This window comes from Leopardus geoffroyi, chromosome B3 (assembly GCF_018350155.1).
Source record: "Leopardus geoffroyi isolate Oge1 chromosome B3, O.geoffroyi_Oge1_pat1.0, whole genome shotgun sequence".
In the NCBI taxonomy this organism is placed as follows: Eukaryota; Metazoa; Chordata; class Mammalia; order Carnivora; family Felidae; genus Leopardus; species Leopardus geoffroyi.
Genome location: NC_059337.1, coordinates 55,405,088 through 55,419,673, shown reverse-complemented (window position 1 = coordinate 55,419,673; position 14,586 = coordinate 55,405,088). Strand labels below are relative to the sequence as shown.

Sequence of the window (14,586 nt, the reverse complement as noted above, 5' to 3'; positions counted from 1 at the left end):
AGGCAGATGTTCTAGTGAAAAAAATGTATTGCAGGCAAGAGAAAAGCCAAAAGCAAATTTAGGAGAAAATAGGGCATAACCACACAAAATAATATTATATATAATAACATGTTATACTCACTGGATCTGGAGCCACAGGAAGGAGATATCTGACCAGATGGGCAAGTGCACATATTTGGCCTAGAACAAAATCCATCCCCACAGGAATGCCGGCAAATGGCTGTCAATAAAACCAGAGGTCTGTAAGTACATGGCTTGAGAGCATGGTGCTTTATAGGAACCCAACCCTCAAATGAGGAAACCTGGGCTCTCAGGTGCCTCGTTAATTTTGCCTTCGTGATTCATGACCTTAGGCCACAGGTTTATTCACTTACAAAACAAACCTGTTGAACTAAACAAGCTCTGGATGTAAAATGCTGCAACTCCCTTATTTATACCAATGGTTCTCAACCTCTCTCTTATTCCACACAGCACCCAATCTATCAAAAGCCCCCAATATCTTATTTAGGGAAAACAGAACAAACAAAAGTCCTGCATTTAAACATATTTATATGCCTACAAGCATTTTGTTTTTATATTAGCTTTATAATTTAATGATAGAAGAGTTGCAGAGGTAGTCTTGGGAGCCTATTTCATTATAAATGCTTAGTGCTTAATAATTTCTATAAAAATACTATGCCCTGCTAAGACTAATTCTCTACACTGGATCCTGCCCATTGAGTAGTTTCATTTTACATTGAAGATGTGCATCAACAATCTGAGAGAAGAAGTTGGGAATCCACTACAATAGCACTGATTCTGCAGTCAAGAAGCTGTTCATCTTTTAGAAAAATATTTACACTTTCATGATACTGAGGGACTAATACGCTGGCACCAGATGCTCTGCTGATGGCCAGAAGGAAAGTCTAAATGGCAAATGATTTATATTTATTAGCAGACTAAGATTTGGCCACTACATTTTATGCTCATAGACATTATCTCTTCCTCAAATTCCTGTATAACCTTGCACGAGGCAAATGAGATGTGCAAGGCTAAAAATAATATACTTGATAGAAAATGCATTCAAACACCAAAAAAGCTTAGGATGGAGACTGAAAACTATTAAGAAATAAGCTGTCAAAGGATCCTATAAACATTTATTTGAATACTTGTGTATTCAAATAAATGCTATTGAAGACAGCATTTCTTATAGATTCTACAGAACACAAGGAAGGGGTGCCTGGGTGGCTCAGTCAGTTAAGCATCCAACTCTTGATTTTAGCTCAGGTCATGATCTCACAGTTTGTGAGATCAAGCCCCGAGTCCAGCTCCATGCTGAATGTGGAGCCTTCTTGGGAATCTTGATCTCTCTCTCTCTCTCTCTCCCTCTCTCTCTGCCTCTCCCCCACTGGTACATGCTCCTGCATGCACACACGCTCTCACAAAATAAATAAATAAATAAATAAATAAATAAATAAATAAATAAAAATTAAAAAAAAGAACACAAGGGAAACACACTGTCAAGTTCATTTAGAAAATGTCAAATACCATTATATATCTCTCTTAGTGATTCAGTTTTGATCCTTAAATAAAGCACAATATGCCAAATGAATAAGATGCTTCTGGTCAAAATCAAGAACCGGGATAGAGGTGAACTTTTCAGGTCACCAAGAGAATACTGGTTGAAATATTCTTCTTCTGCACAGACCACTCTAGGCCAACACAGAAAGTGGATCTAGTGATTCCTTAATGTCCTTTCAACCCTAACTTTTCCCACTGTCTGATAGAATTTTCTGAAAACTGAAAATTCCTCCATAGGTATGATGACAGGAAAAGCTCATAAAGGACAGATGCCATAACCAATTTGACTTACATCTCCTTTAAATAGCATCTTTTCTGGCATGTGGTTTGTCACTCAACATTTCTGGTGTGTGATGAGAATCTGGACGTTTGCCGTGGCAGCAGAATCAATGGGGGAATCTCTGGCACCATGTGAGTTCTTCCCTAGTCTTTCTACTCATCTTCATCTGATGCTGTAGCCACTTCCTTTCCTCTCTGAAAGTTAGGTCTATCTTTGGCCTCGACCACCCAAATTCAATGTACAAGGTTTGAGTAGGCTTGTGGGTGGCCAACAAAGTTAGAAATTATAATAAGGAAAGCAGCAATGTATCCTTTTTTCAAAATCCCATCCAAGTGATTACAAAGTCTATGAAGCCAGGCAACATGTACCCTTGATCAAATTATCCCTGTGGCTCTATTCCCTGTATGTCAGAAATATTCCAAAGGAAGTCACTGAATTAAAGTACAACAGTGGTTTGACCAACTTAGTGTATTTCCCAATCTGGATTCAGAGGAAGTAGGAAAATCTTAGAGCTGGAAGGCTCTGCTATAAACATATTAATGGTATGCAGTTACAAAGGAACAAGTACTAAGAATCACCATGCAACCAAAACAACAAAAGAAGAACATGAAGAATGACAGACTATCTATTTACTTACGGACAATACACTGATTTCCACCAGGTAAGGTTTTCCATCCAGGGCAGCAGTAAGCATTATAACGTGATCCACAGACATTAGGTCTAAAACAAACAAACAAACAAACAAACATCCAATTAGAAGAACTCCACACTTTTTAAAAAACAATATGTGACCATATACAAGTGGGAAAAAAATGTCTCTGAGTTACAAGAACAGGACGAATTTTTGTAGACAAAAAAAAAAAAAAAAAAAAAAAAGTAAACTCATGGGACCCAACACTGGCTTAGTAGTTTGGGACTCTAACATAATGATACCAATAAGGATATCCCTTAATATCACCTATGCATACATCAGAAAAATAAAAACAAGAGATGCAAATTGTAGTGCATTCTATCACAACACACAGATATAAAAATGTATGGAGTTATATGAGTCTAATTTAAATAATAAAATTCCTACCAATCTAGTTAAGAAAGGTCATCATGAAATCTGCATATAAAGTTTTAAATTTCTACTCATTGAAGCTGTGTATATTTTTTCTGTGTCCCAGCTCACTCCTAAAAAGTGGCCATATTCTTCCTTTCACCAGAATTACAGGAACGCAAACGCTGACATTAGTCGGAAAAAATAAAAGCAAAAAAAAATGTAAATATTTCTTTAGCCAAAGTTTGGAAACACAGTTGATTACCAGAAGTTACAGGAAAAAAAAGTCAACGTAACTTTGGGTTTCTTGTTTACAGACATTTCTGCTCCATCAGGTTTCTTGGAGCAAAGCTTCCATTCAGAATCCAGATGATACATATTTAACAACTTAAGGGAGCAACTGTTGTAAGGATCTAGTTAACTCTACACTAGAAACTAAGAGGACTGAACACAGAGACAGGAAAGAAATCATTCATTTCACTATGCCATATCTGAGGGCCTAAACATTAATGCTACTTCCTAAAGTTCAGGGGCTGATGAATAAGGTCAAACGTTTTGTAATCAATTTCACAAACAGTAGCTATTCCAAGGCTTCCTAGTATAAATCCTGTAGCCCCATAAGAGTAAACCTTTAAAAACAACTGTGTAACTAAAATGTACTTCTGGGGGCGCCTGGGTGGCTCAGTCGGTTTAGGGGTCTGACTGTTGGATTTCAGCTCAGGTCATGATGTCATGGTTTGTGGGTTCAACTCCCATGTCAGGCTCTGTGCTGACAACGTGGAGCCTGCTTAGGATACTATCTCTCTCCCTCTCCCTCTGCCCCCTTCCCTGCATGCACTCTCTCTCTCCCTCTCTCTCAAAGCAAATAAATAAACTTAAAATAAATAAATAAATAAATAAATAAATAAATAAATAAAGTACTTCTGGTTGGGGTGTATTCACAAACTCTCCATCTATATGCAGACCATGTGTAACAGCACAGACCCCCCCTTCATCTCCTCTGAACTCATTGCTTCAAGCACAAGCAGAATTGGGAACAAAGGTGAAGCCTTTGCTCTATCCTGTGCCTCTCTCACAGGAACTGGGGACAACTGCAGGGCAAAATGCACACTTCAGACTGACTGATGCTGAGGCCAAAAAGAGAGATAGGAAGAAAGATGGAGGAACCCGGGAAAGGGCCCTATTCCTCCAAAAGTAGACATAAAATGATGGAAAAAGGCTTACTATGCACCCAATGCTGGAGCCTCTCTGAGCTTTAGTTGATGTCTCTGCACATTGGCATAATGAAATGTCTGCCTTGGCCACATCGTGTGTGTGTGTGTGTGTGTGTGTGTGTGTGTGTGTGTGTGTGTATCAGATGAAATAATGGACATGAACGCAATACAGCATTATTATCATGATAGAATCATTTTCTGACCTAAATTAACTACTCAACAAAAGGCACTATAAGAGATTAAGGAAGAGAGAGTTTATTACAAATTCTAAGCCCCTGGCTCTCAATCCTGTACCCCTTCTGTGACAAAGTAGTGCCCAAAACTTCAATTCAGAGTACCCAGAACTTCCTGGGGCAACTCAGAATCTTGGAAAGGGGAGTAAGATGAGAAGTTAGGATAGGGGGTTAGGGTGAGGGTTAGAGTAACCAAACCTTCCAAACTCCACAAATTTCTCTAGACTAGAAATGATAATTCAAGCCAGAGTCAACCACCTCAAACCCTTCCCACTAACAGCTCATTACAACAACTCCACTGGGTCCAGTCCAACGCCAAACCAAATCCTGGAATAGCTTCAGAGGACCCCTGAGCCTTTATAGGTGTCCTGTGGTTGGAGTAACTATGTTTTCAAACAAAAATCAAGACATATTGTCTGACAAGAATGAGTGTATTTATGGAGTAATAACACATATAACATGGTGAAAAGGCTAAGAAAAAAGAGTCCAGAATCAGTAATTTCAGTCCTACAAAGCAAGATATTAAAAAAGATTTTCCAAGGTGTTTGAAAATCATACTAATCTAAACATTCCTCATTGTTTTTTCAATGTTTACAATCAACCTACAGACACAACATGGGAGATGTTACAATTTACAATGATTTCAAAACAAAATGTAAATGTTTTAAACCTGCACCTGTAAAGGTAATGGTATAGCTATCAAGTTAGGAAGAAAGGTATGGAGAGAAATAAAGTAGTTGCTCCAAGAGACAGAGGTTTAAGTACATTATATAATGTTTTAAAATAACCAATAACTGAAAGTCATACCATGATTTTTTAAAAAGTAGGAAGGAAAAGAGAGAGAAAAGATATAGATATCTAAGTCAGGTACGTCCCCATCTTTCATGGCATGGAACCAATGGATACTGTTTAAATCTAGAAATAGAGGTACAAGCACAGTACATGGTGTCATAAAGAGAAACATGAGAAGAACTAAAACCAAACATGGTTAAAATTGGTTGCCCCAAGAGATGAGGATCTGGGGAAATGAAGATAATTCTTTTGCATCCACACCTAATGCCCATTCATAACTGCTCATTTTTTAAAAAACATTTATTTATTTATTTTTGAGAGAGAGAGTGAGAGTGCTTGAGCAGGAGAGGGACACAGAGAGAGAGAATCCCAAGCTGGCTCTGCACTCTCAGCGCAGAACCCCATAGGGGGCTCAAACTCAAGAACCTGCGAGATCACGACTGAGTCGGACGCTTAGCCAAATGAGCCACCCAGCACCCCAATAACTGTTCATTTTTTTTTAAACATGTGCTGCTACACTTTGATCATCCTCTTTTATTTAAAGCAATTACCTTAAAAGTATAAACATCTTCTCTCCTAAATGGGGTATTTTCTGTTTCATTGCATGAACTGTTTCATTCATTCACAGTTCCGTTACATTAATGATCACATTTTCATTTCACTGTGTTACTTAAAATTCTACATATTGTCTAACTGTGGTTTTGTTCACATGCTCTGACATTTTTTTTATTTTAATATTTTTTTAATTTTGATAATTTTATCTCTTATAGTATTGCATTATTCAATTTAAGTTGTTGCAACCAATATCCTCAATCAATGACTGTTTGAATCTTTAACACATTAACACATTAAATATTGCTACGTTAAATGGCTTAGTGCAAAGTGTTAGAAAGATGTAAGAATTCTCCTCTGCTAATTTTGGTCTTGAGAACTCCAAACTAACAGCACTCTTTCGAACAAGCTGGGTGGTATTTATTCTACTCACACACAGGAAAAACAGCTCTAATTCTAGAAATAAGTGAATGTCTTATTTAAGTTGGAAAGCACTAAGATATGTAAAGTCTAAAGTAGACACACTGGATTACTTCCATATCAAAGATTTTATTCTAAAGTTTCACACAGAAAGCATTAACAAAGAAGATAAATCTCTAATGGAGTTACTTTTTTGTGTAAATGAAAGTTTAGCATTCAAACTTTTCTTTTCCTTTTCATTTCCCCAACCACACCCACCAACCTGCTGCCCAAAAAAAGTCAAGAGTTAAAGCTTAGTGCAAGTGGCAGTAGCATTCAGCAAATTCAAAGCAAAATTCAGAGAGAAAAGAAATTTATGCTATGTGCTAAAAACATACTGCTTTATTTCATCCTCAAGGCAACCCTTTGAGGTAAGTTATTGCCTTTAACATTAAAGACACTATGACTTAGGAAGGTTAAACAAACCAGCCAGGGTCCCACAGCTTGGAAGTAAAGAATGGGGATTTGAACTCAGGAAGCCTGCTGCCAGTTCACTCTCTTAACTGCTATGTTACGGCAGAGATGCCTTTGGGGGCAAGATGGCATTTCACCTAATAGCTTTCATGAGGGAATGAGTGACAAACCCCACCAAATGTCCATCAACAAACTACCAATTTAAGCATAAATTGTTTTTACCTGTATTCTAAAAGTTCAGGGGGAAAAGGAAAAATATATTTACAGTCCACTTTCCACTGTCTATTACATTGTTTTAATTGTTAGGTCTTTATCTGTTACTTCTCTTACCAGTTGCTTTGAATACAATGCTTACAACAACCCACCTCCAATCTCTCCAGGGGTGGGTGAGCCTCAGCAGGCCGAATACTCAGATCTAGTTAAGACAAGGCACTTGGAGATTATGTGGGCTAGCAAAAGCCCCTCTCAATGGAGCAAACAGCTGGGCTTTACCATGTCTGACCACATCACTGCAGGAACTGGCCTGTGTACAAGATGTCTGCAGTGTGTCCACATTCCTTAGCCAGAATCCACTTCTGTAAATCTGGCCTCTCTTACAGGCAAGATAGGCTTTCTGCTTCCTATCCCAAGTTCAAACTCCCTTTCAGACAAGACTGGGGAAAAAAAAAGTTCAGTGGGCTTTTATTTCATATACATGTGACGTATTTAAATCCTTGGGCAAGAAGGTTAATGAGGCTGACACTACTCCATGCATGAGTGACCTACTTTTTTGAATTGTGGGAGAAAAATATGATGATTTACTCCTCTCAAGCATAAGTGTGCAGGGGACCCAAAGGCATGCCCTCCCCCCCCCCCGACTGTCCATGTAACATGGCTCAAGGTAATATCCTAATATCCCACTGTCCCAGTTTTTAAAAATAATAATTTTCACTGTCAAAAATGTGATAGATCATGAAAAAAAACTCTAATATACAAATTAGCTACACATATTGTGACCCACACATCATGACTTTATTAGTTTTTTGACAGATTTTTTTATCAAGAAGAAAATATAAAAGAAAAACCATGAGCACTATCTAATAAGGGGATCCACTACTACTCCAACAAACTTTGCAAGCTCTCCTCGATTATTTGGGTGCCTTTACCCTGGCCCTTTTTGCTAAAGGCAGAGGTCACATCTACTAGCAGTGATTTGAATATCACATGTGACTATTCCAGCCCATCTGCCAGTCACAACATCTCAAGTAATGAAACTTGGAATCCTGGTAATGAAAACGGCTTCCATGGCCTCGTCAAGTTTTCAGGGGGCTCTTCAGATCCAGGGACTCATTTCTGGATTGTCTGGGTCAACACTGGCTGAGACTCAGACAATTCTGGTTTTCTTCTTTGAAGGCATAAGCCTGCCAACCTCTCCAACCTACATCGTGTAGTGTTATCCTTCTGGTTTGTTTGTAAATCTCAAACTGTTCTATGGTAAAAAGTTTGCTAAAACGTAAAATAATAAGACTGTAACCATGCAATTATAAATAAACTGTTCCAGTTTTTCATAGTGACTAAGACATAGTATTTGCTCTGGGAAGAAGACAAGCAAGCATGCAAAGAGTGTCACCACAACAGGTAAGACACAAACATCAAGGTGAGACTGGGGAGTCCAGAAAGGAGTAAAGAGGGTACTTGGCCCCATCACACAGGGTAGGCTCAGAAGAAAGCTCTCTGAGCTATAACTTGATGTCTCCCACTTGTAAAGAGGAATCACTAGTTTTATTTCAGCCCACTGCTGAAATTCCTCTTCAATTCTCTAACTCCATTAGCAAATAACTCTCTGGTTTACATGTTGGTGTTTCACTGTCAGACTGATTATCACCTTTTTTCCTGGCTTCCTCCTTCCTCTCTATTTCATTAGGACAATATAGCTAAATATCTTTTTGTGTCCACGATGCTTAGTTCTGTTCTCTTACATTCCAGACACAGACTTCACCCTCCTTAAGATGTGGAACATTTCACTATCAGCTTCAGATCTCTGCCAGGTAGGCTAACCTGCCCACTCTCAGCCCCACCCTCTTGTCCCACTCCTTCCCTTTATCGTCTCAGCCCTCACTGGTGCACACGCCTCTCCTCCATGACATACATGCTAAATCCAGACCCTTCTTCCATCTTTACACTTGCTCTTTCATGTTTCCTTCTTTTAAAAATTTTCTTTAATGTTTACTCATTTTTAAGAGACAGAAACAGAGTGCGAGTAGGGGAGGGGCAGAGAGAGGGAGACAGAATCTGAAGCAGGCTCCAGGCTCTGAGCTCCAGGCTCTGAGCTGACAGCACGGAGCCCCACGCGGGGCTCAAACTCACAGACCTCGAAATCGTGACCTGAGCTGAAGTCGGACGCTTAACTGACTGAGCCACTCAGGCGCCCCTGTAATATATATTTTAAATAATTATATGTTTAGATTCTCTCCCCTGAAACTTGTCCCTACCCACTCTGTTCCAAAACTAATAGGTCTTCAAACTAATGTCTGTAATGTCTAGAATATCCTGGAGTCTATTTAGAAGCACACAAGATAACATTGACGGAATACCTTAGTATGCATAAAGTACAATTAACAAAGATTAATACTATGTCTTTGGTGTCATAAATAGGCCAGCTGCAAATGCCACTAACATGGAAACTGTCTAATAGTGAAAACTATTTCTTATAAATTAATCTATTTAAAAGAAAAATATTTCGGGATGCCTGGGTAGCTCAGTTGGTTAAGTGTTCGACTTCAGCTCAGGTGATGGTCTGGAGCTTCCTGAGTTCGAGCCCCGCATCGGGCTCTGTGCTGACAGCTCAGAACCTGGAATGCCTGGGTAGCTCAGTTGGTTAAGTGTTCGACTTCAGCTCAGGTGATGGTCTGGAGCTTCCTGAGTTCGAGCCCCGCGTCGGGCTCTGTGCTGACAGCTCGGAACCTGGAACCTGCTTCAAATTCTGTGTCTCCCTCTCTCTCTGCCCCTCCCCAACTTGCACTCTGTCTCTCTCTCTCTCTCTCTCTCTCTCTCTCACAAGAATAAATAAACATTAAAAAAATTTTTTTAAAAGAAAAATATCTCATACATATTTTGAACGGCTAAGGTTAGCTAAACAGTAATGTATAATGGTTTCATACCTTGGTTATTTTGCTGATATGCTAATCATTAATTTATTGTGATCAGTGAAGTTATCAATGTTTTTAATTCAGGGACCAAAGTATTTCCTTCAAAAAAATAAGTGTAGAGAAAATACTCGTATATGAACATCTGATTCTATTTATTTCTTTAGCAGAAGAGAAACAAAAATCCCAAAGCAATGAAACAAAGGTTTTCAGCTCACAAATTGGTGCACATTTCACTGTGGCAGGTTGTTGCAACTGATCAAGACCAAAGATGGAACCAGCCTTTTGTGGCCAATTCCTAAAGACAACCGTCACAAAATTCATGGTGCAGCCTTGAAAAGGGTGTGTCTGGAGGTGCTGCTTGGGGGATCACTTTCCCTACCACCCGGTGGGGTAACTCACAGCACAGGCAGCAGAGAGGTTGTCACATCAACAGTTTCATTTGCTCTGCACCCTAAACTATGTTTTTGCGGGGATTTTGTGTTGATGAAAAGCAATAGTCCAAGAACTTAAAAGTACAAGAATTTAGGTTACCATATCAGGGACTGTCTCTCACTCGCTCTCTCTCTCATACACAGCCTAAGAAAGCTGAAGAAACAGAAAGCTGCAAAGAACAGTTCCCAAAATCCAGAGGTCATTTTAGACTGACAGTCAATTTAAATCCTGCTGGAATCTTTTACAGGTGACTAGAACATGTGTGTGTGTGCGCGCGTGTGCGCGCGCGCATGCATGCGCACACTTTTCTTTGAAGAAAAAAAAAAAAAAAAGAAGAATTTAAAGCCACAGGGTACACCATAACAGGAAACTAGACATTGAACCATGAAGACCAGAAGCACGGCTATGTACAGTAGGTGCTAATCCTACTTTCTGCTTCTGGTCCTCTGGATTAAACAACACTGAGAACACAGAAGTCTGCACAAACTACTGAACCATCCAAGTGGGCCCCAAGCTTCTAAAGGCCATGACCGGACTAACTTCCTGTCATGGTCTGCACTGAAGTTCTGCACTACAGTTCTCTAAGAGAGGGGGAGTCTATGTCTGGCCAGCTGGCATCACTGAACCCCTGGCTGGTTATATAAAAGGTGTTCCCATCTACACATAGGGAAAGGTGTATCTGTTTATGAAATTGGAACTTTACTATTTGATTCCATAAATAATGAGGATGGATTGCCTCAAAATAGAAAAATGTGCATGTTTCAAATTTACATCTTGCCAGCACCTGAGAGGGTCTGACCAACGACACCATGAACATACATGGTGCTTCAAGAAATCTGCTTCCCAGAACTCTGCAACCCCTTGACCTTACCTATGAGTTCAAGGATTATTGTGACTTTTCCTTTTTTGACTGTTACTCCATTTAGTCAAGCTAAAGCCATGTTGTACTTTTCCAAAGGGTAGATGAAATTATAGAAATGACTGAAACACAAGTAAACTAAGAGAGTGGACCAGAACTACGCAGTGAAAGGCAGACCCGGGTGGTGTCTGGGGAGTTCACTGATCCTTTCAGTTCCCTTCTCTCCTCTTTACCACCAACAGAAGAAACCATGATTCCTACCACTTCCCAGAAATTCTCAGACCAAGAGCTCTGTCCAAGGAGATAATAATATCTTCCGAATGCGCTGGCAGCCCCATGAAAGATGGGAAAACCAGCCAGTGAGGTCAGGCTTAGGAGAAAGAATGGGGTCCTTCAGGACCTGGTAGTGCACAGTGATTTGATACTCTGGTTCCGAGGACCAATTGGACAAACAGGTAGAGCTCCAAAATGTCATTTCTCTATTGGTATTTAAAACTCAGTACGGCTTTTCCAATAGAAACAATGTTAATAGGTGGTGGTTTGGTCCCTGGGCTAGTCAAATAGCAGTCTCTATCAGCTAAATAGGCTATTGTAGGCTGGTCTGGGAACCTGACCACAATTTAAAATGTTGTTTCTATGGGAAAACACATTCCACGGCAGGCAACCAGAAGGAAACTTGGCTACTCAAACCCGTGGTCCCTGCAGCTACAGTAAGCTGCCCAGTGAGCTGTGAGAACTGAACACCTTCATCTCAGGCTACTCCATAGTCTTGAGGCGGCAGCTGGAATCGGAACTTGCCCAGCCCCAGGCCTGGTGCCATCCCCCACGCCTGCACGAGACTGTCAGGGCCAACAGGAGATAGCCATAGGTCAATAAAGCAGGGACTTAAAAACCGAGGAGTAGATACCAGAAACTAGTGTAATATTGTGTGTCAACTATACTCAAACAAACAAAAAAAACTGGGAGTAATTGGCTATTCTAATCCTTACTGTACCTGATTTCTTTAGAGACCAGAAGGTTCCACCACACCAGCAACTGTAATATGAGAACAGTATCCTGGACTGGTTCACAGACCAAAAGTTCAGTGAGCCGCTTCCAGAAAGACTAGCTTCCGGATGAAGCAAGGGAGGTCAGTTTTGAAGTCTATCTGGGTACCTCAATCTCATCCTCTAGTTACTCAAGCATTTCAGATCTCTTGGAATCCAATAATTGCCCTCTCTTCTGCAATGGGAGTTCTCTTAAGATAGAAAATTCAGATTTATCTTTACAACCCAGCACCTAGGACAACACCTGAGTCTTAAATGGTAAACAAAGGGTTAGGGTTTCAAATGTGCCTCTGACTAAGACAAAAAATGAGAGAGAATTCTGTCAGAGTAGTGAACACTTAATTTATTGAAAAGGCAAATGTTTATAAGAAATTAAATAACAAATTAAAATAATGAAAAAGATAATTACTACTAAGAAATCAATTTCATTTCATCTACTTTTTTTAATTTTAAAACCTTACAATGAAAAACTGAATACATAAGATACCCATAAATGGAATTCATGGGTATGAAAGTAAAATTCTTCCGTATTTCAGGTGCACCACTTAGAAACACTTTACAGCTACCAAAGTTTCAGAGGCCTTGTGCCTCAAACTTTATTTACTAGGAGTCAAGAGCCAATGGGTCTTCTAAAACATTTATCTACCAAACCCTTTCATCAGAACAGAAACAATGTTTTTGCCAAGGAACATAAAAATAGAAAATAAATCATTGGTAGAATTTAAGTTTCTAAACAGTCAGAAGTTAGCTAAAACCATGTAGTTAGAAAGATTATTTCATTGAAATTAACAATTCACAGTATTAGGCATAAAAAATTTGATGACTTTTTTTAACTTTGTAACTGAGACAAAGTTATAAACATTTAATTCTAAACATTTAGATATCTGGAAAAATTTTAAGAAGAATAGTCTAATTTAAATTTGAGGAAAGTTGACTAACTCGGGAATTTATCTAGTCCATGTGAAGACACACGGTAGAATAAAAGTAATAATTAGCAATTTTCAGAGACCTTTATAATTTACAAAGTGATCATGTGACTCTTCTCCTGAGTCTTATCAAGAAAATATATTGCTGTGTTCATTTTCAGATGAGGAAACTGAAATTCAGAGAAGTGAAGTAATTGTACAATGGCCACACAATGGAAACATGTCATAAATCACTAATTAAAAACAAAAAGAATTTATTAATAAAACATTCCAACATTAGTACTAGAGATTTTTAGATTAGAGATTAGAATGATGTTTCCATAAATACCCTAACAAGAATGTGTGCCTTTAACGAAATGATGCATATTTTTTTGTATTTTTGTTTTCTTTTCTTAGGTCTGCAAAAACAAAAATTTTAAGACAGATCTTATAAAATATATTGGAAAAGGAAAGCGATGGTAAAAGGAACACAGTTGAGAAACACTCACTCCTATAGGCTGGTACTTCTGTGTAGTGAGTATCATATCCCATACCCTCTAGTGAAGATATGAGTCAGCTCTTAATATGTTCAGTATTTGGGGGAGTGGGTGGGTCGGAGGCAATGTAGAGATTCTAAATGTGGATAATTCAAAATCTACTCATAGCTGCCATTGGAATGTGTTTTATGCATGTAATTGAATATGGGTGTGACTTGTCTTTTGAAAAGTAAATTCAAGCAAAACCAGCAGATCATGCAGGCAACTGTCTGACCTGGCTTAGGAAGACAATGAGCTACACAAAGGCCAGAGTGACCCAGATGATGTTCTAAAAAACTCTCCAGTTTCAGGTCTCTAGAACTTAATCCAGAGGCTGTCGACACGCTGCCCATTACATGGAGAACGTGGCAACTCACCTTTCAACCGCCAACACATCTCTTCCCTGAAATCCAAACCAGAAGATTTCCCTCTCAGCTTGAGTGATAACAGCACTGTCCTCTCAACACTTTTGGAGCTCTGGGGAAGGTGTGATAGGGTTCGTGTTGCAAGCTATAATTAAGCAGAATGGGTGCCAAATACCAAAACAAAGCTTCAGCGCAGCAACAACCTTTAAGAAGAAAGTGATGCTCACTGGATAGCTGAGGGTATTTTAAAGGTTAATGCTAATTTTATTTTTTTAACTTTTTTCATGTTTATTTTTGAGAGAGAGAGGGGGGGGGGGAGGGGCAGAGAGCAAGGGAGACACAGAATCTGAAGCAGGCTCCAGGCTCTGAGCTGTCAGCACAGAGCCTAACCACAGGCTCGAACCCATGAACCACGAGATCATGACCTGAGCTGAAGTCAGACACTCAACCGACTAAGCCACCCAGGCGCCCCACTAATTTTAAATGTAATAGTGGTACTATATTTATGCTTCTTAAAGAGTCGTATATTTTAGAGGTACATATTGAAATGGTCACAACAAATTAAATGGTTTTTCATGGGTTTATGTCAAAATAATCTCTGGCAGGGGAAACAAGTGGATAAAAGAAGATTGACCATTAACTGATAAGGGCTAAACCTGGAGTTTCATTGCATTATTCTCTCTAGTTTTGTATATATTTGAAATTCTCCACCTTAAAAAGTAAAAAAACAACTTTGAAGCAGCATGTGATCTAGTTCATTCTGATAGCC

The 14,586-nt window shown here is 39.2% G+C and overlaps 1 protein-coding gene across 2 annotated transcripts in view; it reads right to left on the bottom strand.

Moving 5' to 3' along the window:
* The window catches only part of FBN1 (fibrillin 1), a 232,220-nt gene that overhangs the window by 201,662 nt on the left and 15,972 nt on the right, over positions 1 to 14,586 (bottom strand). For both annotated transcript variants that reach the window (XM_045449811.1, XM_045449810.1), the window contains exons 3-4: positions 2,478 to 2,560; positions 122 to 220 (exon numbers count right to left, since the gene is read on the bottom strand). In XM_045449811.1, coding sequence (XP_045305767.1) covers positions 122 to 220; positions 2,478 to 2,560 — 182 coding nt within the window. The remainder of the gene's footprint in view (positions 1 to 121; positions 221 to 2,477; positions 2,561 to 14,586) is intronic.